The 27573-nt window shown below is 38.7% G+C and overlaps 1 protein-coding gene across 15 annotated transcripts in view; it reads left to right on the top strand.

Moving 5' to 3' along the window:
* Positions 1–27573, top strand: part of SNAP91 (synaptosome associated protein 91) — a 149722-nt gene that overhangs the window by 36113 nt on the left and 86036 nt on the right. For all 15 annotated transcript variants that reach the window (XM_047859643.1, XM_047859654.1, XM_047859645.1 and 12 more), the window contains exons 3-7: positions 15473–15615; positions 16257–16332; positions 17089–17191; positions 18875–18968; positions 20720–20831. In XM_047859643.1, the coding sequence (XP_047715599.1) occupies positions 15473–15615; positions 16257–16332; positions 17089–17191; positions 18875–18968; positions 20720–20831 (528 nt within the window). The remainder of the gene's footprint in view (positions 1–15472; positions 15616–16256; positions 16333–17088; positions 17192–18874; positions 18969–20719; positions 20832–27573) is intronic.

Genomic DNA, 27573 nt, shown 5'->3' with positions numbered 1-27573 from the left:
GTTGGGCTCTTAAGCTGGCTCCTTGGAGCTTTGTGACTCACGAGGCTGCCTTCAGGAGACAGCATGGTCAGTATCTCCTCTACTTCAGTGGGCCAAAAGAATCATAGTAATTTATGATGTTGACTTTGAAAAGTTGCTGATGGCTACCCCTGAAACTGACCCATGTTTAGAATTTAGGACACTCTTGGGTATAGTTTGTCCTGATGCCTCAATGATTGACATAATTCTTAGGACATCCTTTTATGTGCCCCACAGACAGTAGACATACCTTTCGATGTCGTTCAAACATTACACAAGGCATGGCATTCCCTATGGTTGGAAGTGAAATCAAAGAAGTGAAAGAGTAGGTGGAAGTGGGTAGAAAGAGGAACAACATAAATGGAAGCACCCGCCTCACTTACCCTGCTTCTCTCTCCCAGGGGGTGCAAGAGGGAAGTCATCCAACTGTCCAGATACTGTAAGCTTGTCATTCTTGATTCCTCTCTGTAGCTCATGCCTCCCATCAAATCCATCAGCTAATCCTCTTGGCTCTACCTTTGAAATATCCAGAATCCTACCTTTTGTTTTCCTGCTTTTATCTCATTGCCACACTGATACCAGCTCATTATGTCACTCTCACCTGAACTATTAAAGTAACCTCCTTTTCTTGTCTTCCTGACTTCACTCCTTCTACCCGGACTATGCTCCACACAGCCACCATAGTAAATCTTCAAAATATAAGTTGGGTCATGTTATTCCCTTGATCCCTCCAGCAACTTTGCTGCATTTTAATGATATATCAAGTCCTTCTTGTGACCTGTAATATATTTTCTTTTCCTGATCAGTTCTGTCTGCCACTCTCTCCCTTGCTCACTGTTCTCCAGACACACTAGCTCTCCTGCTGTTTCTTGAACCCATTAGGCATGTTCTTACCTTGCGGCCTTTGCATTTGCTGTTTGCCCTGCATGGAATATTCCTTCCTTGCTGCATTTAGGTCTCTTTAAATGTTATAGCCTTTAAGAGGCCTTTTCTGGTCACCCTATCTGAAATAGTACCCACTATTACTCTCTGTCCCCTTATTTTATTTTCCCTCACAGTACTTATCTCTGCTGGGCACATGATAAGCATTTAGTAAAAATTTGTTAATGAATTAAATGAATTAACAAAGTATGCCGAGTCCTTTTTGATATAGATAGCAAAGGGTAAATCTAATTATAATTCTGTGTGTATCTGTCTCTTTTAGTGTGTATTACTCTATGTATATAGTAGAGTATATGTGTGTATCTATATATAAATATAGTGTATATTATTTATATACTTTACAGATTTTTATATACAGATGCTTTGATATCCATTCCTTACACATCAGGCTCTGTGCTACATATTTTGTTTGCATTACCCACTTTACTAAAACAGCTGTCAGATAGGTGCCATTATTATCTTCATCATAGTAATGTAGAAATGGAAGTTAAGAGAGGCAACTTTGCTGAAGGTCACACAGTTATTAAATAACAGATGGTAATTGAACTGGATGGATCTGGTCCAGTTCCAAAACCTTAACTGAAATGACTCACTACACTGTGGATGCATCTCCTTATTTCAAATCTGCCAAAATCCTATGGGGGAACAAACAGCATAAGAAGGGGATTTTTGTACTATATATTTCTACAAAGGACTACAACGTTTACATATTTTTCTTTGAGATGAAAAAATGGTTTACAAATGGTTTACCTAAATAGTTTAGAAACTAGATTACATTAAAATTCTAGTAATGTAAAAATACAAGTAAAGTTTTTATTGAACTATATTGACTAAATTAAGTGGAAAAAACTTTATTTTTTAAAAATCACTTTATTATTAATTTTGAGAGAGCATGTGTGAGCAAGCAGGGGAGGGGAAGAGACAGGGGGAGGGAGAGGGAGGGAGGCAGGGAGAATATCCCAAGCAGACTCCCTTCTGTCAGCGCAGAGCTCAATGTGGGGCTTGAACCCACAAACTGTGAGATATGACCTAAGCCAAAAAAATCAAGAGTCGGACGCCAACCTACAGAGCCACCCAGGCGCCCCAAGTGAAAAAAATTTAAAAGCTCACAGTTTGCACCTTTCCATTTAAAGAGGAATTTATTTGAAGAAGGACACTGTTGTTAAGTTCTGCAAATAACTGTTCGTCATAGCGGGCACATTTACAAGCTGCTTCCCCTTGATCTCTGTAAAGCCATAGGTGTTTATTCTTTTATTTCTGGCTCCATTCATCCTCGTCACTTACAGTTAACAGTTGAGGGTCATCAACTCTTACTCCTGCTGGTCCACCTTTGCTGTCATGTATGCAGTTCTCAACACCTCGCTCCGTAGGGCGTCACTCCCACCGCAGCCCTCACGAGGTCATTTCATTCTGCACACCCAGGCTAGCCTACACTGGCTGCAGTTCTCTCAACATTTACCCTCAACCTTGAGGATGTCCATGGGATGTCCGACCACCTCCTGCATATTTTTGTTCTGATTATTTTCTAGTCATCCTCCTGTCACCTCAGAACTTCTATATGCAAAATTTATATTTTATAAAGTTATTTCACATTATCAGGTCTTCTTTCTGCATAGGAGAAAGATACTCTCTTTCTCTTTCCCAAAATGCAAGCCTTTCATCTATGCTCTGTGTCCTATAACCAGCTCACCTGCAACAGAATTTCTACACAAAGGACCCCTTTTATCTCAAGGGAAGGCACTGCTGGGGGTTGTTGAATGCTATAAAAGGGCAGAAACAATGGGGTCTTGAGCAGGGAGATACTCAAGTGATATCAGAGCTGGGACACTACAGAAGTCATGGGCCTGGTTCCTTTTGTTGTTTGTTGTTGCAATTTGTATCACTTAGGATTCTTTCAGCTGCAAGTAAAAAGAATGCCCCAAGTTGGGAGTTAATAAATTAATTTACTATCTTCCTTAACAAGTCTGGAGGTGGGGCAGTTCCAGCTCAACAGCACCACCACAGACCTAGGTGTCTTTCATATTTCCCCACTGCTGTCTCTAGCTTGCTGAAGTCTATCCTCGTGCCTCAAGATGACCATGATGTCACATGCATACACAACTACATCCATTGAAGGCGAGGAGGCATGTTTCCACTCTGTTAATTATGAAGTGCTATTTAATACAAAGAAAAAGGTTTTCCCAGGTGACTCAGCAGACTACCCTTTGTATGTCCATGTCTAGCTACAAGGGAAGCAGGGATGGCACGCATCTGACATTTTTTGCTTTTCTGATGGGTCGACCAGCAGAGGGGATGGGTGGCATCCTGCTGGTACAGAAGAAGAGAGAAGGAAATAGGTATTGGTGAGGCAACCATTAACGTCTGCCATTCATACTGAGCCGAGAACAACCTTGAAACCATCTGCATCGTTATCTTTTTGTATTGCCCAAATTGGAAAGATTACTTTCTGTTTTCAAATGTTTGAGTTCTTTGATGTTGTTAACTAGCAGGAAGGAAGTGAGAGAGTCGGGAAAGAAGAGAAAAAGATATAAATTGAAAAGAACAGTTTATCAATTTACACATAAGTTAGTTCATGTGGCAGATGCTCTGAGCTGTTGATGTTTAAAATGTGTGTATTGGCAATCATGGTTCTGTAGCTTTGCATTTTCTTTCTGAGGGCATAAGTTTAGATGATGATTGTAAGATAAAGGAATGACCCATCTTTGTTCCCCTTTCTGGCATTCAGTCTAAGGAAAATTGCTGTTCTAGTGGTGTTTGCCAGAATCTTGTAATTAAACTTACAGAGAGATGTTCAAATAGGACTATAAGTTGCCTTTCTGAACTTTGGCTGCGGATAAAAGCATATCAGTGACATAGAAAGTAACTCTAATTTGGTGATGCAGTTGTATCCAGTAAGAATTATGGAAAGAGGGGCGCCTGGGTGGCTCAGTGGGTTGGGCGTCCGACTTCAGCTCAGGTCATGATCTCATGGTTGTGAGATCGAGCTCCGCGTTGGGCTCTGTGCTGACATCTCGGAGCCTGGAGCCTGCTTCGGATTCTGTGTCTCTCCATCTCTTGGCCCTTCCCCTGCTCATGCTCTGTGTCTCTCTGTCTCTCAATAATAAGTAAACGTTAAAAAATTTTTTTTAATTAAAAAAAAAAGAATTATGGAAAGAAAGAGACCCCTCATATCAACTATCAGTTTTAGTCTGGAAATACTTTATACTGAAGCAGATAATGCTAAGCCAGCCATAGGCATCTCATTTATTAAGTGTCTTTTATATGCCAGGGCTTGTGTCAGGTACCAGGGATCAAAAGATACAGATATGACTTCATTTCTGCCTGTTGGATCTTGAGCTCCAATATAGCAAAGACATATGTGAATCAACAATTATAAATTTATGTAATAAGGACTGTAATAAAGATGTGTAAAGATTAGCACAAATGACAATGCCTATCCTGTAAGGTAGTTAATATTATTCCCATTTCTAGGTGAAAATACAGAGCCACAGAGTGGTCAAATTCAGTAGCAGAGTTAGGTTGTAATCCAGGTCTCTGGTGCCAAGTCCAGTATCCTTTGCCACACTCTGCATGGAAGAGAAAACTAAAGCCTCTCCTCCCTTTGAGGGCAATATTAGAAGAGGCTTCTTGGAGGTTATATTATTTGAGATTGCCTTAAAAGATGAGATCTCAAGCAAGTGAAGGCAGAGATATTCTAGGCAGTAAGAACAGAATGAAAAAGTATCAATACATGGGGCGCCTGGGTGGCGCAGTCGGTTAAGTGTCCGACTTCAGCCAGGTCACGATCTCGCGGTCCGTGAGTTCGAGCCCCGCGTCAGGCTCTGGGCTGATGGCTCAGAGCCTGGAGCCTGTTTCAGATTCTGTGTCTCCCTCTCTCTCTGCCCCTCCCCTGTTCATGCTCTGTCTCTCTCTGTCCCAAAAATAAATAAACGTTGGGAAAAAAAATTTTTTTTTAAATATAAAAAAAAAAAAAAGAAAAAGTATCAATACAACATTGTTGGTACACCATGTGTAGCAAAGAGGAGGAAAGGAGCTATGCCTGATAGAAGGCCTTTTACTCCGGGTTGAGGTCATTGTGTTTAATTCAGTGGGCAGCAGAAGGCCCCCAGCGGGGTTTTGAGCAGGCGACTGCCAGGATCAGAAGGGTACACTTGGGCGGTCATTTTTCCACAAGTACATCTAGTTGGGCTGGACGCAATCCAGAGAACAGGTTACAGAGCAGTTCAGGTAAGAGATAAGAAGGGCCCCGTCATATGCCATCTTTCACATGGCTCAGGTGGTTGAGAGTCTCACACAGCAGTGGAAAAAGAAGTAGGTGATCATGAATTTGAGAGTTATTCAGGTGTGTTGCATTTTCTTATTTTAGTGAATAATTATTTACAACTCTCAAAAGTTAAACTTCTTTTTCCACTTATATCTATTTCTTTTCTTCTACTACTTTTGGATATTATCTTGCCTCAGAGGAATTTTCCAAAACATGTTCAAGTGCTTAAAACTACCAAAGTGAAAGACTTCTGCTTTGTGGCAAGATGAAGTAACAGGGTCCATATTTACTCTCCTGCCTGAAAGAACTGAGAAACTGGACTAAATGTATTCAATAACTGTTTTCAGTATTTTGGATGTCAGGCAATAGGGCACAGTGATCTCTGAGAGGCGGAAAACAAAGTGAGTTCTACGTTGTAGCAAAGAGAGGTTCCAGGCTGTAGCAAAAGGTGGAGGACGCCACCTGAACTGCAGCCTTCTCTGAACTGCGGGGATGGAGCTGGGTCTCTGAGAAGATTGATACAGTTAAAATGACCTTACCCAGGCTGATCAGAAAGAAAAAGAAAAAAACATAAATTACCAGTATCACGTAATTATGAGACAGATGACATCACTGCTGATTCTATAGATGTTAAAAGGAAAACAGGGAATACTGCTAACGACTTGTTGCCAGGATAACAACTGACGTGAAAAGGACAAATGTGTTGAAAAGCACAAACTACCCAGACTCATTCAAAAATAAATAAATAACCCGAGTAACTCTGTATCTATTAAAGAAATCAAAGTTATGGTTAAAAACGTCTATCAAAGAAAACTCCAAGACCGGAAAAGAAATAACCCCAGTTCTACACAAACTCTTCCAGAAAATTGAAGATGAGAGAATACTTCTCAACTTATTCTATGAGGCCTTTACTCTGATTGCAGAACCAAAGATATTACAAGAAAAGAAACTGTAGTCTAATATTCCTTATAGACATGCATGTAAAAAGTCTTGACAAAACATTAGCAAATCAAATCCAGTGACAGAAAGATAAAGCATCATGACTGAGGGAGTTTATCCAAAGAATGCAAGGTTAGTTTAACATTTGACCACTAATCAATGTAATTCACCATAATAACAGACTAAAAAAGAAAAACCATATGATCATCTCACTAGATATAGAAAATATATTGGACAAAATCCAATATCCGTCAATGATAAAAACTCTCAGCAAACTAGGAATATAAGGAAACTTCCTTAATGTGACATGGGATATCTCTGAAAAACCTACTGCTAACATCACGTTTAGTAATGAAAAACTGAATGTTTTCCCCTTAAGGTCAGGAAAAGAAAGGGATGTTCTTTCTCACCACTCTTCAAATTGCATTCTAGCCAGTAGCAACACCATCAAGAAAAAAAATAAAATAAATAATAATAATTGGAGGAGGAGAAAGAACAGGTATCAGGACTGTAAACAAGTAAAAACTGACTTTATCACAGATAGCATATCTATGTAGAACATATGATAGAATCCACCAAAAAAACCCCTGATAAGTGGGATAAGCAAAGCTGTGGGATATAGTCAAAATACATAAGTTGTATTTTTTAATATTGGCAGTGAACAATTAGAAGTTGAAATGAAAAATGGGGTGCCTGGGTGGCTTAGTTAGGCATCTGACTCTTGATTTTGGTTCAGATCATGATCTCGGGGTTGTCAGATTGAGCCCTGCATCAGGCTCTGTACTGAGCGGGGAGTCTGCTTGAAATTTCTCTCTCATTTCTCTCTCTCTCTCTCTCTCTCTCTCTCTCTCTCTCTCTCTTTCTCTCTCTCTCTCTCTCTTTCTCTCTCTTTCTCTCTCTCTCTCATACTCTCTTTCTCTCATTCTCTCTCTCTCTCTCTCTCGGCTACTCTCCCCTGTTCCCACACACTCCCTCTCAGATAAGAACAAAATTTTTAGAAAGTTGAAATGTAGGGGAGTCTGGGTGGCTCAGTCAGTTTAGCATCCGACTTTGGCTCAGGTCATGATCTCATGGTTTGTGGATTGGAGACCCGTGTTGGGCTCTGTGCTGACAGCTCAGAGCCTGGAGCCTGCTTCGGATTCTGTGTCTCCCTCTCTCTCTGCCCCTCCCCACCCTCTTTCTTTAAAAATAAATAAACATTTTTAAAATTTTTAATAAATAAAACATTGAAATGTAAAAAAAAAACAGTACAATTTACCATGTTATCAAAATGTGTGAAATACTTAGGAATGAACCTGGCAAAATATATGTAAGACCTGAATACTGAACACTGCCCAATGCTGCTGGGACAAATGAAAGCAGATCTAAGTAAGTGGGGAGACAGACTATGTATATAAATGGGAAGACTCAGTATTGCTAAAATGCCAGATCATCCCAAATTGAACTATACATTCAACATGATCCAAATCAAAATCCCAGCAGACAATTTTTGTTAAAATTGAGAAATTCAACATAAAACTCATAGAGATACAAAGGATCTAAAAGAGCAAGAAAATACTTTGAAGAAGAACAAAATTGGAGGGCTAGCACTCATTGATTTCAAGAATTATTAAAATTTACAATAACATGGGGCACTTGGGTGGCTCAGTCGGTTGAGCGACCGACTTTGGCTCAGGTCATGATCTCACGGTTTGTGAGTTCAAGCCCCGCGTCGGGCTCTATGCTGACAGCTCAGAGCCTGGAGCCTGCTTCGGATTCTATGTCTCCCTCTCTCTCCGCCCCTCCCCCACTCATGCTCTGTCTCTCTCTGTCTCAGAAATAAATAAACATTAATTTTTTTTTTTAATTTACAGTAACAAAGATAGTGTATTGGTATAAAGACAGACAAATGGATGAATAGAACAGAGTTAGTCCTGAAATAGACCCCAAGATATATGGTCCACTGATTTTTGACAAAGGTACAAAGTGGGAAAGAATAAAAGGGAAGTTTCTCAACAAATGGTGCTGGAACAATTTGTTATATGCAAAACAAAAACAAAAAAAAAAAACAAAAAAAAACCCTATATCCTCTCCCCATACCATTTATAAAAACTAACAATGTATTGTAGATCTAACATACAATCCTAAAACTATAAAACTTCTAGAAGAAACAGGAGAAAATCTTTGTGACTTTGACTCAAGCAAAGATTTCTTAGGTATGACACAAAAGCACAAACCCTTAAAGAAAATCTTGGTAGAGAGGACTTCACATAACTGAGAATTCCTGTTCTTTGAAAGGCAGTTAAAAGCATGAAATGAGAAGCCATAGACTTGGAGAATGTATTTGCAAATTATATATCTCATAATCAACTTGAAGCAAAATAACTCCATAATTAGAAAACAATCCAATAAAAATGGCTAAGAATTCATACCTATGGCAAATAAAGTAACAAAAAGTACATGGAAAATATGTTCAACTTCAGTAGCCATTACAGAAAAGCAAAGAAAAGCCATCATGAGACACCTTGTCACGCCTGTTAGAATGGCAAAAAGATAAACTATAGTGCCTGTATGCTGCTGGTAGGAATGTAACGTGATACAACCATTTTGCAAGTAGTTTGGCAGTTTCTGATATATTTACTTCCAAATGATTTAACCAGTCTACTCCTCGGCAGTTACCCAAAGGAACTGAAAGCGTATGTCCATGCGAATACTTGTACACAAATGTTCATAGCAGTTTTACTTGTAATAATCAAAAACTGGAGTCATTCCAAGTGTCCATCAGTAGGTGAATGGTTAAACAATTTTGTTATGTCCATATAGCAGAATATACCTCAGTAATGAAAAAGGAATGCAACAATTGGGTGAGTCTCAAAATAATTATGCTGAGTGAAAGAAACCAGACCTCTCCCCTGCCTCCCCCCTCCAAAAAAGAAGTATGATTCTCTTTATTAGAATCTTTATGTGTTGGTAGATACAAACTAATGTATGTTGGCTAACAGCAAATTGGTGGTTGCTAAGGGACAGCAGCAGAGAAGAATGGGGAGGGGTAGGGAAGAGGAATTATAAAAGGTCTCTAGGAAAACTTGGCGGGTGATGGATATGTTCACTATCTTGATTTTGATGGTAGTTTTATGGATGGATATTTGTCAGCATTTATCAAATAGTATTCTTTAAATGTGTATAGTTTTCTTTGGTATGTCAGCTGTACTTCAATAAAGATACTGTCAGTTGATTAAGCACCTGACTCTGATTTTGGCTTAGGTCATGATCTCGTTGTTCCTGAGTTCAAGCACCGCATTAGGCTCTCTGTTAGCAGCAACCCTAGGATCCTAGGATCCTTTGGATCCTCTGTCCCTCTCTCTCTTTGCCCCCTGCTCTCTCTGTCCCCCCCCAACTCATTTTCTCTCTCTCAAAAATAAACATTTAAAAAAAACTATCTTTAAAAAGATACCAGTTCTGTCTCAAGTTCAGCTAACACTTTGGGTTCTAAGGAATTCAAATATGACAGATATTTTAGCATTTAGATTCGTACAATTTTCAGGAACTTTTTTTCTGCATGTTTATGTCTATGCTTTGTTTTAATTTTTTGAAATTTAAAAAATCAAAACCCTTTATTTGTTGAGCAAGTAGAGCAGTAGATAATTGTATACACTACTAGTGAAAATCTAAATGTTGTAACCACTATGTAAAAACATTTTGTAAAGTTAACTATGTAGATACGCTACAACGTAGCAATTCTCTTTTTAGATATATACCAAGAATAGCACCTCTCAAACTGTTTGGTCTCAGGATACCTTTGTACTTTTAAATTATTGAGGAATTTTGAGAGCTTTTGTTTATGTGAGTTATATCTTTAGAAATGTAATGTATTAGAAATTGGAACTGAGAAAGCTTAAAAATACTTTTTATTTTAAAATAACAGTAGTAAACCTATTGGCATATAACACAAATAATACTTTTAGGGAAAGTAATTATTTTCTAAAACAAAAATATGGTGAGAAGAATGATATTGTTTTAAATCTTTATACGTATTTTTCATGTCTTGTTTAATAGAAGACAGATGCTCATATCTGTTTCTATATTCAGTCTCTTGGGATATACTGTTTGAGTTGAAGTGTATGAGGAAAATCGGTCCTCACACAGATACACAGTTGGAAAGGGGAGAACTATTTTAATAACTTTTTCAGAAAATTGGTGGATTTCCTTCTTTGATACTGCACCATAACTCTCTAAATGGGAGTGAGTTTCTTTCTTTCTTTCTTTCTTTCTTTCTTTCTTTCTTTCTTTCTTTCTTTCTTCTCTGTCTTTTTTCATTGTTTATTTATTGAGAGAGAGAGCATGCATGAGTGCACAAGCAGGGTAGGGGCAGAGAGAGAGGGAAAGAGAGAATCCCAAGCAGGTTCCAAACTGTTACCACAGAGCCTGAAGTGGGGCTTAAACTCAGGAACCATGAGATCATGACCTGAGCTGAAGCCAAAAATCAGATGCTTAACCAACTGAGCCACCCAGGCAACACTTCAGTAGTAGTTTCTTGAATTTAGATTGCAATATTGATTCTGAAACAACATCAGTGAATTTTTTGTACTCTGTTATGTTAAAATCCGTTCTCATTGGTCCACCTTAGAATTAATTGAGTTTTTATTTTGTAACATTATGTACTAGCCATTTGAAAAATATTGGTTTACAGAGTTACTTACATCTTCCAAATGTTGTCATATTTCATTATATAATATCAACAAATGATACTCGTGAATGTCACCAACAATCTTAACAGAGAGCTGGAAAATTGTGAAGCTTAGTGTGGCAGACACAAGTTTTCAAAAATTCTAATTTTAACTTAAAATATGGAATTTTATCATTGGCAACCAGTACTGTCATTTGTTTTCTTTGACAGGCTCACTTTCTTTATGGTTGAGAAAATGACTGCTAAATACCAAGTCAGAATCACCATGATTTGAAGTCTGTCAGTCACTCTTTCAAGTAAAAATCACAGTCTACACAAGTGGTTAGTTCATTTCACAATTCAACACACAGTTGCTTTTCCAGCATTCATCTCTGTTGTGCATCAGAGTTGCTTTATGCACACTTCCCATTTAGTGACAGAACAGGGTCAGCAAGCATTTTTCTCTAAAAGGTCAGAGAGTAAATATTAGGCTTCGTGGACCATTGAATTTAGTTTCAGTTGAGCATTGTAACTATTCAACTATGTCACTGTGGTGTGAAAGCAGCTTTAGACAAAATGTAAACAAATGAGCATGGCTGTGTTCCAATAAAACTATTTACAAAACAAGAAACATGTCCAGGTTGCCCAACAAGCTATAGTTTGCCAGCCCCTGACAATAGAATATTAAAAAGATGAATATTTTAAGGTCAGGATTTAATAAAATCTATAACCTCTGCTTCATCAAGGACATGCCTCTCAGTAGCATTGTATCTCCTCACTCATTCTTCCATCTCCACTCCACTCCCCATCCTTACCTCTCTCCATTGTGTGGCACTCCTCTCTGAGGCTAACACTAACATCTCTAGAATTCAGAAATTCTAGAGCTCCTTCTGCCTCTAGAATTCCCCATAAGTTATGTCTGCTCTTTTCAACCTTACCTCTTTTTGGCTTTTCCTACTTAGATTTAAATATGCTTAAATGTGTTCCATCTTTAAACCATAAAAACCATCCTTTGACCCTCTCCCCTTCACAACTAGTCTGTACTTGAGCTTTATTTCCTGCGCATGGCAGCAGGCCGATAGTTGTATGTATTCTATTCTTGGGGTTCGGTTTGTGAAGACTCAGTAGTAGTTGACATTGGTGATCCCTAATTGCTTCTTGAATTTTGTGAAGCTCTCTTCTTAATTGGCTTTCACAATTTCACTTTCCTGGGCTTCTCTTTGCCATCTGTTACCTCACTCATTTTTCTTCCATTTATCTCTAAATGTTAGTCTTTTTTAGCTTTGATTCTTATTTCTTATTTATAACATAATCTCCATGGGGGGAGAGGTATTACCTCTTCTACTTACATGATTTCAGCTCCCATTTCATTGCTGATGACTCCTAAATTTGTATCTAGGTCGAGTGTTGGTTCTGAACTGTATTTATTTTATTTTATTTTATTTTTATTTTGGAGCATGAGCAAGGGAGAGGAACAGAGGGAGAGAGAAAGAATCTTAATTAAGTAGGCTCTGCACTTAGAGTGGAGCCAGACACAGGGCTTGATCCAATGACCTGAGCCAAAATCAAGAGTCAGACGCTCAACTGACTGAGCTACCCAGGCACCCCATCCTGGACTTTAGAACATGCTTCCAGGCCACTATCAGACATCTCAACATTGGTCTTCGCAGCTACTTCAAATGTTTTGTGTTCAAAATAGTTTATGTCTCCTTTGAAACCAGCTTTCCTCCCTTTCCAGTAAAAAGCATTTACTGGACCCCAAACCAGAAATCTGAAATTGGTCATGATTCCTTTTCCTTTCCCCTCTAATATCCGTTTGCTCACCTGGAGACATCATTTCAGCCTCCTGAATATTTTTCTACTCCATTCATTATCTCCCTCTATCCCTACTGCCTTTTCATTAGCCAGGCTCATCTCATCTCATTCTCAACTGGGCTTTCTTTTTTTTTTTTTTTAATTTTTTTTTCAACGTTTATTTATTTTTTTGGGACAGAGAGAGACAGAGCATGAACGGGGGAGGGTCAGAGAGAGAGGGAGACACAGAATCGGAAACAGGCTCCAGGCTCTGAGCCATCAGCCCAGAGCCTGAAGCGGGGCTCGAACTCACGGACTGCGAGACCGTGACCTGGCTGAAGTCGGACGCTTAACCGACTGCGCCACCCAGGCGCCCCTCAACTGGGCTTTCTAACTTACTCTTTTCCTGTATTCTAGTATATCTTTCCAGGCATATCTTATCCCATGCCTCTGTTTACCTTTGCAGATAAAATTTAGTAGTCACTGAATGATGTGGTTGACTATAAAAGTGAAGTCTTATACTTCTCTGCTAAAATCCTTCCAAGGCTCCTGTAGGGTGAAATCATGTGTGAGATCCCTCACTGGTCATGCCCTTGCTCTTCAGTTAAGTTCCTCCCCATCACCTGCCCACACATACCCAGCCCCCAAACTGCCACAGTTCTCCAAGGACATCTCACCTCTTAGGATTCCACACTTTGCTCACTTGGTAAAAATGTCCTTCTCCTCTCCCATGGCATAGCTGACTTTAGGATCCTCCCCATGGATGCTTTCCTAGTACCCTACTCTGTTCTCGTAATTCAGTGTGTGTAAAAGAATACTTACAAACACTTGTTTTCAGTGCCTACTATGTTAAGACACTTTGCAATCCTTATAATAGTCCTGAAAGGTAGTAATTATTACCTCCTATTTTAAAGATAAGGGCCTAAATGAAAGAGATATTTTATTTGTTAGAGTTTGTATATCTAGACAGGGGCTAAGCTAACCCTGGACCTGGGCTCTCTGGGCTCTATCTTGTTGCTTCTCTTTACTCATTTCTTAGAGGCTTTCTCAATTATCTGACCAGGTATTTGTCTCCTCTGACCAGAAATATGTTTCTGTATCCCCAGATCCCAGTTCAATAAATGAATGAATAAAATAATTTGTGACTGAAACAGAATTTCAAGTATAAAGTAGTCCCATGATACAGTCTCAAGAAACCATGTCACAGCTTTGTGATTTTTCTTTAAAGAATGGTTTGCTTATATTTTGGGCTAAAGTATGGGGTTTTTGGTAAATTTTGCTTAACAGATATTTATTGTGCACAGCGCACTCCACAGAAAACAGACATTGGCATGACTGTTGCCATCGTCAAGGAGCTTCGGTATGGTAGGAACTTACGAGGCATACACCTCTAACCTGAATACCCAGCGGGAACAAAATGCCTCAGATTTTAAAACAGGGAGACCACATCGGCCTGCACTTAAAAGGGAGCAGAATTTATTTCAGGGATGCAGTATCAACTTTTTTTAAACCTCATTTTTTATAAAATAGATAAATGAATAAAGTAAATGTATGGTTTATTGATTACTGAGCGTGGATTTTGGTCAGGAAAAGGATGGGTCTGTCTCTGCATTTGTTGCGTGGGATTCTCTTGTAACTGAGTATCACCTGCAGTTCTCTGCAGGGTGGGTGTGGCTTGTAAGAGAAGTCTTGTAGGATTGTCCTGAGGAATCATACTGTGCTGTTGGAAGTACCAGTTGACCCTTGAACAATCCCAGGGGTTAGGGGCATTGACCACCCATGTAGTCAAAAATCTGAGGCTAACTTTTGACTCCTCCAAAATTTAACGACTAGTAGCCTACTGTTGACTAATAGTGACCAGAAGCCTTACTGGTAACCTAGTCAGTTAACACGTATTTTATGCTACATGTGTTATGAACCATATTCCTTACAATAAAGTGAGAAAAGAAGGTTACTAAGAAAATCATAAGGAAGAGAAAATACATTTATGGTACTGTACTCTTAAAAAAATCTGTGTGAAAGTGGACCCTCACAGTTCAAACCCATGTTGTTCAAAGGTCAGCCGTACCACCCTCAAGTCTGCGCTGCCCCAGTGTGGCTTAGCTTCTGTCCTGTGGCACATTGTCTTTGGTTGCCTCATACCTCTTCGGCAGCACTCGCCACTTTTTCTGAATGCTAGGCAGCCCACTTTGGCCACTATATAAAATTTTTTTTCCCTGAGGTATGACTGGAATCATAGTGATAATATGTAAATATAGACAGTGAATGCATCATAAAGGTTTCTCTCTTATAAACTCAAGTCTCACCCTAGTAACTTAATGCATGCATGGTGTTCTTTGGTAGCTTAGGTAAGTGTGATGGAATTTTTTTTTTTTTTTATTGTTTGCTCTCATCTGCCACTTAGGTGGTAAGTATATTTATTAGGACCCATCAGAATTAAAATCCAGATGAAGTATGCATTTTAGCAGCTTCGTGTTTCAAAATATACATTTATGTTATTGCCTTCAAATGCTGTGTAGAGTGAGTACATTTTTGAGACATTGTACTAGGAAAGAAGAATTAACATGAGGTTTAGCTTTCCTGTAATTTGTAATTTTAAAGAGTGATATTGGTACCAGAAAACCAATAAAATTAAGAATAGGACACAGAATTCCGTAGAAAAAAATAAGCTCAAGAAAAAAATAAATGCTTTGGGTAAAACGTGTATTTATGTGTTCATGTGTAAAGATACTGTAATTTCATTTTAATTTGGTTATTATTGTCAAAGCAGTTTTGGGACTCCTGTTTTAGTAAGCAGGTTTAAAAGTTTAAAACTTGAAGTTTTGTGTGTAATGATTAATATCATTGTTGGATTTCTTATACTTTCATAGATTTGATCCAGGCTACCAATGAGACCAATGTTAATATTCCTCAGATGGCCGACACACTCTTTGAGCGGGCAACAAACAGTAGCTGGGTGGTTGTATTTAAAGCTTTAGTCACAACACATCATCTCATGGTGCATGGAAATGAGGTAAAGGAAGTAAATGAAGTAAACTTAACTTTTCTTTTTTTGGGTGGGGGAGGGAGGCTTTTATGGAGGGTTCTTTGACTTTTCACTAATTAGGAGAAGAAGAAGAGGAAATATGATTCAAAACCATGGGGAGGAGTATAATTCTAATCTTCTCGTTAACTATTTTTCAAAAAATAAATGTTAGACATTCTTTTGGAGACATTGAAATATTAAATATTACTGGTACTTAAAGTGTATATACCATATAAATGCATTAGTGGGCAAAAATGTCAGGAGAAAGGAACAATGAAATAATTTTTCCCATTAGGAATAGTCTTTAAATGAAAATTGCTTTCATAAAGATGCTTAATTTTGGAAAATATTAATAAAATAAAAATTACCCATTTTATATGGGATGTCTACTGAATCATATTAAATTGCAGTGTTTCTGTTCTATAAGAAATGAAAGGTCATAAAATTTAATTCTAACTCAATGAGTACTTTTCAGTCTTTTTTCCCTTTCAGAGAAAGTCAGAGTGAGAAGCTTTGTAACTGAGTAAAAAATAAAATCATTATGACAATTTGTAGCATCCTTTAGTATCAGAAATTGCTTAAAGGTATGATTTGGGAATATTGTTTTCATTCTAATTTTTGTTTTTCAGAGATTTATTCAGTACTTGGCCTCTAGAAATACACTATTCAATCTCAGCAATTTTTTGGACAAAAGTGGATCCCATGGTGAGAATATTTATGTTTTCTAATTTTTTGGATAATGCTTTTGATGCAGGTTTTTTTAATTTTTGAAGTGAGGTTATTAATCTGTAATTAGTGTGGCTGATAGTTCTGTTGGGTATTTAGGAAAAAGCTTAAAAGTAATTATATTGTTACTTTGTAGAGCTTCAAAATATTTAATTTTTAGACAACTCAGCATATAGATAACATTAACTTTACTTTTTGTCTTTTTCAGTGTTTACCTTAATAGTCAGTATTCTAGACCCACAATTGTTTATGAAAGTACAAAAGGCAATGAAATGAAAGGTACTTTCCCAATTAAAAAAAAAAAGATTCCAGCCTTGAAGCAACGTTCTTCATAAATTAGAATTTGAACTGCAGTCATGTGTCCATTCATCATACTTACTGGTTGCCTATCATGTATAAGACAAGCGCATCAAGCAGGTAGTTCTCAGGTAGCTATGCGTATTAAGACGGAAACAGCCTGTTCTTTGAAATGATAAACAAAAATGCAAGGAAAATCAGAAAAGATAATTAATCTGTACAAGGATGGTAGTATAACGAAATTGAAATGTCTTAGAATGTCTCATGCCTAAAGTATTTTTGCTTGCAGTAGGATTTTAAATGAGGCCTTTCTGATACACTTAGTGACCTCATTCTAGCATTATTTACATTTGGGGAATTTAAAAAAATTGGTACTAACCAAAGCACAATTGAAGGTATTGTATTAATTAGTTTTACTTCTTCTGCCCCTCTCCCCAGGTTATGATATGTCTACCTTCATAAGGCGCTATAGTAGATATTTGAATGAAAAGGCTTTCTCTTACAGACAGATGGCATTTGATTTTGCCAGAGTGAAGAAGGGGTATGTTTGGGGTTTTTTTTCTTTCTCATATTTATTTGAACAGAGTAAGTCTTTGGGGAATACTCTACTTTCCTTAACTAAGCTTAAATGCCAAATAATTTGGTCATGAAGGCCCAGTTTACAATCACCTGAAAAAAGAGACTCAATAGTATTTTAGAACTCAGCCTTGAGATTGTAATATGTACTACTTCATGTATATTTTCATGCAGAAAATCTAATTTGCTGCCCAGAGTTGACATGGTATAACATTTTATTTGTTAAAATCAATTCAAAATTCTTAAACACATATATTCCTTTAAATAATTTTAAATGGAGAAATTTTAAACAAAGGTCATTCCAAGTTCAAAGTACAGTGGCTCTAGTTGACAGTAGTTATTTCAGTGTGTTTTGATTGAGGCAAAACTGAACACACACACACACACACACACACACACACACACACACACACAATTGAACTGATTAGTAATACTAACCATGGATTTAGAAAACCTCATCGAAAGAGAAGCACTTGATTTTAATACATGATTATCATTTATTTCCCTCTAAATTGATGCTGAATTTCATCAGAAGTGTTCTGCCATAAATTTGTGCAGATCTTGTATCTGTTCCTGATTTGAAATAATGGCAAGATATTGTAAGTTTAATATTTTAGTCTCAAGAATCCACACAAAAAGACAAAATTCTATTTTTTTTCTAATACTGACCCTGGCTTAGCTTTGATACACTTTTTTTTATCATGGTGGTGAACAATATAAACTTGCCCATTCAAAATAATTAGCTTCTTGTGAGTGAACATTTTATAGAATGTTCGGTTTTTACTTCATCTCCTTCTCATTATGGATGATTCTAGTTTACATGCTTTCCTCTGACTTCCTACATGGGCCTGGGCAGCCATGGCTGTTGTTCCCAGCTGCATTGCGGCCTTTCTGTAGTAGGTCCATAGCTTTCTTAGGAACTTCTACACCCTTTGATGGGCACTTAAGGATACTTTGGGATGCTTTCCCTACCCTCGAAGTGGGAGAGACCCTGAAAGTTGCCATCATTAGCCTGTTCATATCACCTGGGTATTTCCCTCAGTTACTTCAATACTGCCATCACTGGATGCAGGGGCCCCCTAAGAGGCCTGTGGGTAGGCACAGGGTTCAGTGCCTTCTCTGATGCACCCTCCGTCATGAACCTCTGGTTGTGTCCTCTTCAGCTAGCTAAATTCTGTCTCCTTTTGGCCAAACTGTGCATATCCGCTTGCAGTTTTCTCCCCCTGATAGTTAATAGTATACACTCTGCACTCCCAGCCCTACAGGTTTCAAAAGCTTCTAAGACATGTGTTCTCTCTTTCTCTCAAAAACAAGCCAATAAACTGGCATTCACAAAATGTATACCTCTGTTATAGATTTGGAAAAGTACATCCAATAATTCAACTGATCTCTTTTATCCAGACCACACTGCTTTCTTCCTTAGGGCAATGCAGAGAAAAAGAAAGCATTGCCTGTGTGATTGAGGAGCGAGAACGGGTAAGAGGAAGTAGTGTAGAGAGGGTAATCAACTACAGCCTCTTAATATCTCAAAATCATCCCGTAAGATTAACAGGGAAATGGTGGGGGGCAGCTTAGAAGAATGCATGTGGTCTTGAGTTTTCCATATACAAGTGAGTTTTATCTTTCTCTTTTTTTAAAAAAATTGTAGGGCCGATGGTGTAATGAGGACAATGGCTCCTGAAAAGCTACTAAAGAGTATGCCAATACTGCAGGGACAAATTGATGCGCTGCTTGAATTTGATGTATGTATCTCACTAGAAAATGTTTCTTACACAGTCAATACTGTCTTTTGTTTGAAGGTGGGCTACAGGTAAAGCTGGGAATATGCTCAGGAAGCAGATTTAGATCTCCCCCGTTTCAATGAACTAGAAGAACACTTCGTTTAGGCTCTTCGCACAGTAGAGATGACCTTGGTTGCCCAGTTTGGGCTCTTTACCAGGTGTTTACTTAAGTCATGGAAAAATACGAATGGTGTGTTCTCAGAACCCCACTTCAGAACAGGATGATGGTCTTCTGTTGTGTTTGACAGGATGAAGAAGCTACAAGATGTACCTTTAGGCAGCTAAATAACTTAGCCTGCTCTTAGAGGCCATTTTATATAGATAGCTTAGATGATACGATCCACCAAAGAGAATTATCTTTGCTTTGTCATCATCTTTCTTCCTAGCGATACCAATGTGATATGTGTCTTAAAACCATACCTGTATCTTGAGTGTGATAAATACACTGACCTACTATGTGATAAGATCATGAAGAAAAGCACCCACTGCGTGCGTGCGCGTGCGCGCGCGCACACACACACACACACACACACACACACACACACACACAAACTGGTGAAATCTGAATAAGTGGGGAAACTGGGGAAATCTGAATAAGTACAAGTGAAACTGGGGAAATCTGAATAAGATTGGTGGATTGTAGCAATATCAGTATCCTAGTTGTGATATTGTATAGTAGTTTTGCAAGATGTTGCCATTGAGAGAAACTGAATAAATTGTACATAGAATTGCTGTATTTTTTTTTACAACTGCATGTGGATTTATGATTATTTCAAAATTAAAATTCAGTAAACATGTCTGATTCACAAAAATAAAATATTTCTGACACGTGAGAAGATTCTTGACTCACATTAGTTTTCCTCTCTTTTGGTGGTTGCCTGAAACAAAGATTTCCCTCCAATATTAGTAACTTAAAATTTCTGCTAACATTACACAGTTTAATCTGTAACTGAGTCCTGGTCACAACATTCATCTCTTGTGAAATTTCAGTAAAATCAGCAAAACATCTTGTTTTTTTTGATGGATTTTACAGTAAAGATTTCACTAAGTATTTATGGAATTGCTTCTCTTAACTTTTTTTTCCTCTTTATTCATTTATTTTTCTTTGCTTTTCTTGCCCTTAAAAACAGTGCTGTGTTGGGGGGGGGGGGTGGTCATACAGGAAAAAAGAACAGACCCTTGAGGAGTTGGGAACAAGGGTTGGGGATGAGGAGAAATTATTCTTCTTTGCATTTGTGATTAGAATATTTGGTGGATGGGTGAATGTTACAAGTCTCAAGAATTATTTTGGAGGTCGGTGACTAAGGTGTCTACTCCCCATGTGTGTGCTTCCTCGCTAAGTCACTTCAGGTCCCTTTGAACCCTTCCACAGAGACCTTTACATAGGGGAAGTGGAAGAATATAATATAGTATAGTAAAAGTAACAAAAGACTAGATGTTTAGAAGTGTATTTGATTGACCTGTGGATCATTGGTCAAATAGGATGTATGGATGTCTTATAACTGATAGGACTAACTCCACTGACTGAAACTGAAGCAAAAAATATGTATACAGTCCATCTTTTAATATTGGTAGAGTTACTAAAAGAGTTAATACAAATTTATAGAATGTGAATTAATTTCTTAGTAATCATTTGAGACATTTCCATGTGCTCTGAGAAAAATTGTCATTTAATGACATGCAATTAACATTAAATTTTTATCTTTTTTTAGGTGCATCCAAATGAGCTAACAAATGGTGTCATAAATGCTGCATTTATGCTTCTTTTCAAAGATCTTATTAAACTTTTTGCTTGCTACAATGATGGCGTTATTAACTTACTTGGTATGTAGAACTGCTAATGGTATGGTATCTTTGAATAAAGACTGTATCAGAATGCAAAGATTTGGATACCATAGACTTACTATGTAATAATCTAAATATATGATTCATCGAGGTCACATTTCTCTGTTCTTAGTCAAGAGTAAGTGCAGGAAACAGCACTGTAGATGTTTTAAGCAGGAAGGGATTTTATACAGGGATTTTGGTGCTTACAAAGTATTGGAATTACTGAAGGTTCTAGGCTTTGCCTCTTGGACTAAGTCCCAATATGTTCTACTCTACTGTGCTAACAGCTACCTCTGGTACCACCTGTAGAGATGTGTAGGGAATAGGAAGCCACTTGTCACCTCATCAAGTATAAGAGGTACTCCAGCTCCTAGGGTCCCTGACCCATATAACCCAACAGTGGTGAGAAAGGTACCATATCTTGGCCAGTGGTTCAGAGCATATACTAGAGTGTTTAACTTCTTAAAGTATCTTCTTCGATACCTTTAAAATAGTGTCTTCTGTAGACCATTCCATCATTATGTAAGGTCAGCTATTTCTGGACTGAAGGGATTCATGCTACGACTGACAAATTCTGTGGGATGCATCTGTTGTCTCACTTCTTGTGCAGTAAAATAGAAGTAGGATTGTGTGAGATACCGTGATGGGGAATAATTCCACAGATGGTGGCACTGGCAAAGCACTATGGGCAGAGGTGATAAATCCATATCCAGGATGAATTATCTATTATGCTCTTTTCCTTGGTAGAAGGAATTAATCCTTAACCTGGTACTTGGAGGATGACTCTGTACTCCCTGGATTATGATGCCGTGGTAGAAGTTCAGCATTGATCTCTGCTTTTGACAGACTAAGGGCTTAGCAGCAGTGGCAGATACATCAGACTATGTGGTTGGACCTATTCACAACCTCCGTTCTGATGTAATCACTTTGTTCATCAGTGTATGGAGTCCTCTTATCCCCCCGATCATTGAGAACCTTTTTGTGGCATATGGCCTTTGGTCTACATTTGCATGGAATGAAAATAGTCTCATGCTCTTTATCCTTTCTGAGAGGTCCACCCACTCCTTTTCTCCAGACCTCGTCACCCATCTTCCAGTTTTATTTTTTCTAAGTCCCTGGTCATCCAGGCAGCAGTTTGCTCATATTTTTGGGGTAGTTCCATTTGTCTCACCATCATTCCTTTGACCTAAAGTAGAATTCAGATTGATATACTGTTTGAAGTTTGGCCTACAGTGAAAGATTTCTTTCCACTCTCAAGGTCATCCCTTTGTGGGGATTTAATGATTCAGCAAACCACTTTTCATTAGTGCCAGCATGAGAAACCATCTCTAAACCAACCTTGAATTCTTTTTCTCCTCAGTCTGCTGGTTATGGGGAACTCCCCAGAGGGATTGGAGGGAGAGATGCAGTGCAGAAGAGTCAGTGTGCTGGGAATATGAGCCATCTGTCTGTACAGCCTGCACGGGTATTCAGAGTTGACTTGAGGCTGACCTCTTCCATACCACTCTCATTTGATGATAGAGTGTTCTTGCACTTGCCCAGCTTATGGGTCTGTAAATTAGATAACAATTGAGGTCTTATGATCACTTGATATTCTATGGTTAGAATCTCAGCCTCTATAAGCAAGCCAAGAACAGTTTTTCCAAAGGAGATTAGTTACTGTCTGAAGAAGACATGGCGCTGCTCCAAACACCAGAGGCTTCCACTGTATTTTCCTATTGGAGTGTGCCAGATGCATTCTGCAGCATTTGGATCTGCCGCAGACACTTTGAGTACTTTTAGGTTTGTGGGAACAAAGGCCCATGTGGCTCTAGTTTGGAGCAGTTGCAGAACCTTCCCCTGATCTGGATCCTACTTATATCTGACACCATCCCTGATACTCATTTTAGAGCAGAGCACACACATATTGTATATGCTACCTCCAAAACTAAAAAAGCTCAGCAAAACTTTTGCCTACATTTTAGTTATAGGGGATGCGTGAAGCAATTTGTCTTTGACATGGAGGGGACCTCTGGACCCTAAGAAACTTTGTTGATGTGGCAGGTCTCTGCACTTTCATAAATTCTGTCTCCCACCCCATGACATACATGTGACTTATCAAGGCATCCAGCATTACTGAAATTCTTGCCCACCGGGTACAGTCAGCCTGATATCATTAGCGTGATAACCCATGGGATCATGACAGCTAGAGAGGTTGATATCCTTGAAATAAGACAGCAAGTGTATGATATCATCCCTGCCAGATGGAAGCAAACTACTTCTGATGGGCTCTGTTTATTGAGATAGAGATAAAAGAGTTTGCTGGTTTGATAGCTGCCCATCAGGTGTCAAGAGTAATGCTGATTTTATGCTGGTAAGGAGGATACATCTGGGAGTCTGCAAGTCGGGGTCATCACCTGATCAGATTCACAGTAACCTATTGTAAATCTCTATCCACAACCCATTTCACAGACCAGATATGCAGGTTAACTGAGGAAATGATGGAATTGCTACCCCTGTGTCTTTCAAGAGGTCAGGAAACCAGTGTGGGGACTCTGCTAGTTTCATAGTGTTTCTATTAGAAATATATATTCAGGAAACTGAGGAAATAACCACAGATAGTGTAATATATCCACTGGATGCACTTTTCTTTTATCACCTAATCCCCAAAAAACTTCAACTCAAATTGGTAGAATGAATAGTGACATTTTGGGTCCACAGGGAGTAGCATCAGCTTAGCGTCAGTGTTCCTGAAAAGTCTGGGTATGTCCCCTTCCCCTGGGTATAGTCACCCTGGTAAGGGTCCCTTTTGCAGAAGAGTAAGAAAAAGTGCTCTTGGCTGTGTTTCAAGGACATTTCTCAAGAATATTTGGAAAGCTTATTAAAATTCAGCTTGCTAAACCTCAACCCAGACTTTCTAATTCAGTAGGTCTGGGGTAGGGCCTGAGAATTTGCATTCCTGGTAAGGTCCTGAGTGGTGCTCTTGCTTCTGGTCATGGACTTCAGTTTGGGAATCACTATTTTAGAGCTACTTCCAGATACTCAGGCTAGCTTTTGAATCCCTGTTTTGTGGCATGTTCACCCAAATTGACAAATTATCAATTATATACAAAATCTAATTAAATACACTTTTCTTCCTGGTCAGAACCTTTAGAATCTATACCAGCTATCTACATTTTTATCAGTGAGGGTTTCCAGATTCACAGGGAAAAATTCAAGATGCCCACTTACTTAAATTTGTATTCAGATCAACATAAATAATTTTTTATGAGAGAGAATGTGCATTTGCATGCATGTGGGGGAGGGGCAGATGGAGAGGGAGGGAGAGAGAGAGAGAGAGAGAGAGAGAGAGAGAGCGCGAGCCCGCCCCGAACAGGCTCCATGCCCAGGGCAGAGCCCCATGTGGGGCTCGACCCTACGACTGTGAGATCATGACCCCAGCCAAAATCAAGAGTCAGACACCAAACCAACTGAGCCACCCAGGAGCCCCATGAATAATTATTTTAGTATTAGTAAGTCCCATGCAATATTTGAGACATACTTATACTAAAAAGTTATCTATTTACAATTTAAATCAGTGTCTTGTATTTTATCTGGCAACCCTACTGCCAACAGAAATTTGTAAGAACTTGCACTTCTTTTAGCCTGTATATTTTTTTCCTCCTGGGTCAGACTTTGTACTTGTCTCCCTAGGGCATGCTGGCTTCTAAATCTCATTCTAGGTATTTAGGCAGTTGGCAAAGGGAAAGGGGTATGAAGTAGATGGATTGGACATGAGAAAATTTTTCATTCCCTCATGAAAGGTGGCTTGATTACAGGATCTCCAATCAGGGCAGGAACAGCCTCCTCAGACAGAGAAGGAAAAGCTTCTTCTAGCAAGAGTAGCTCACTTTGGTTTGAATCTACCCAAGCACTCTCCTTTCCAATTTTCCTTCTCAATAAACATCCTAACTTTCACAAAGGAGACTGTGGTGAGGCTGGGAATTTAACTTAACGACATATGTTGTAATTCAGCAACCTACAAGATTAGACTCTGACTTTGAGTGATGACAGGCCCGTGTCTGCCAGAGATAAGATTATTTGAGGGCACTTTTGGAGTATCACTGTCTGACTGGTGCCTTGAGCCAGTAATTAAAAATCCTGTGCTGTCATTGTTCTTTGGAGTCAGGAGCAACCATTCACTCTATATTCTGTTTGCCTTATTCCCATCATGGTGGTCTGTCTCAGCAGCGGCTTGGTCTGGTAAAGCTTCATTTTAGCTGCTCATTTGAGAAAAACAGAGGTGATGATTTCAGTAATTATTTTACTCCTGCATGGCACAGACTGTGAGAATCAATTTTTTGATAGTTGTGGGCGGTCATCACTGCCTTCGGATCCAGCCGGTTACACATCTAATCCCGGATTCCTATCTTTGACATTTTTGAGGGCCTGATTTCTACAACCACTTCAAATACCAAATACAACATACTTACTCAAGAAACAGAAACCACTCGACATACTCTAAATTTAGAAAAGGATCTAATGTAGGGAGGTGGGTGCTTAAGTAATTATCAGAAGCCTTTAGGACCTGGTCTAGGCTCAGCCTCCTGAATGACTTCCAGAACAATAAATTCTCACACACCAGGGAAGCTACTATTTCTGAAGTACACGGAAAATAAGAAGCTGCTGCCACCGCCTCAGCTGCCTTGCAGCCTGAGGAAGCTAGAGAACGGACACCTGAGGCTACCTTCCAGGAAGTAGGGAGTCACATCAAGTAGGAGTAACCACTACTCAAAACCTGGGAAGCTGGAGGGTGGGTAGTGGAGTGCTACCGAAAGATAATGTATCTCACACTTCTAGGAACTTTCTTGTGACAGAAATAGCTAAAAATGTGCAGGAAAAATGGTTTCTGCTTCCGTTTTACCTTCCACATCTCTCACAGGTCTGTCTAATTTACAGAACTGATTTTGCATCTAGCTTCCTGGCTTCTCATGAGTCTAGAAAGAGAGAGAATGGAGGTTGGGTAAGGCAATCAGACACACTGGTCTTAGAGATGTTGCCTTATTGGGGAAAGATACCTGCCCTTAATATGTAATGCAACACTGTGTTACCTTTATTTCAGGTGAGAGTGTTTCTCAGTAAACCAAATAACAGATCTTCCTTCCCTTTTTTGGGGCTTATTTTACTCTTCTTACCACTCATAAATTTGAGTTTTTGTTGAAGTCCATTTCTAGCCAGTTTTTTGTGTGTATATTTTTCATTGAAAACCCTATGGTTTCCTATGGAGATACGAATCTCAAATCTGTTGTTTAAGCCCTTACCTTTCTTCTAAGCTTCAGTTTTGCAGGCCTTATTTGTAGATATTGAAATTTAGATACTGTGTTTTTAAAATTCAGCAATCTCTAAAAAATGAACTCTTGAATTTGCCCTTCCTAATCTCCTTATTTCTGTTGATATATAAGTCCTTTAAAACTAAAACCTGCTATCTTTGAGTTGCTCGTCTTAACGCCTTAGCCAGTCAGAAATGAAGTTCTGCTGATTTATAGTTGTGCCCTCTCACTAGTGTGTGTCCTTGTTTGTTTCCTACCTCTGCTTCAAGAACACTGGACTTACTGCCTTTACAATTTTCTTAGCAATTAAACATGCGAAGCCAGGGGCGCCTGGGTGGCTCAGTTGGTTAAGTGTCTGACTCTTGATTTCGGCTCAGGTCATGATCTCACGGTTCATGAGATTGAGCCCTGCGTCGGGCTCCGTGCTCATAGTGCAGAGCCTGCTTGGGATTCTCTCCCTCTCGCTTTGCCCCTCCTCTGCACCCCACCCCCAAAAGTAAACAAACTTTAAAACCATGTGAAGCCATGTGATTCTCCTTGATTGTCTTCAACATCTACTTAAATGCAGCTATTTTACTTTATTTTGACTTCAGAAAGAAGACTGTAGTAAGAATGCATTTTCTTTTTATATTAAAATAATAACCATGCAATATATATATTTTTATTTCATCTAATTTGAAAAAGATAGTCTGTTGGCTAACATTAGAAAAGGTGAGTTGTATCTTCATATTAAAGACCTGACTTCAAAAGACATAGAGGTGTGCATTCTTGCCTCATCATATTCTGGTGTTGAGTGGCCTTCATTCAACATTGCTGTCAAATTGCTCATGTGAAAGTAACATTCTAGAAGATATGTACACTTGCTATCCTGAGTGTTTTGAGACAGGTATGGTTTTTTTGTTTGTTTACTAAGTAGTGCTGGGAGTTAGGTTTATAAATGCACTATGGGTTAGCTTTAATTAAAGACTTCACGAACAATTCTCTGCATCTAATGTTGGAATCAATAGTGGTGCTGCAAATCTTTGCAAACATTTTATCACTATGATGAAACTCTGATGTGCGAGCAAGAAGATGCTTTCCTTCTGATGAATGCTCATTAGTAATAGGCCGCATGCACAGCCTCAGTGTACTTCACAGGATGAGATTCCTTTTCATCTGGTTCTTTTCATTAGGAAAGTTGTTCTATGAAAATTAATACTAATATGACAAGGGAATTTATCAACACATTATAAAGATTACGTTACAAAGGCCAGATTTGAAATTTACTACTGAAAATCAACATATGTTATCTTTAGTATGAAATAAAGACAGAGGCTCCTTTCTGGATAACCCAGCCCTTCTGTTAAGGGTATTAATTCCTTGGGGTACCTGGGTGTCTCAGTCGGTTAAGCGTCTGACTTCAGCTCAGGTCATGATCTCGCGGTTCATGGGTTTGAGCTCCACATCAAGCT

This window comes from Prionailurus viverrinus, chromosome B2 (assembly GCF_022837055.1).
Source record: "Prionailurus viverrinus isolate Anna chromosome B2, UM_Priviv_1.0, whole genome shotgun sequence".
Classification (NCBI taxonomy): Eukaryota; Metazoa; Chordata; class Mammalia; order Carnivora; family Felidae; genus Prionailurus; species Prionailurus viverrinus.
This window is presented reverse-complemented; position numbering and strand designations above follow the sequence as displayed.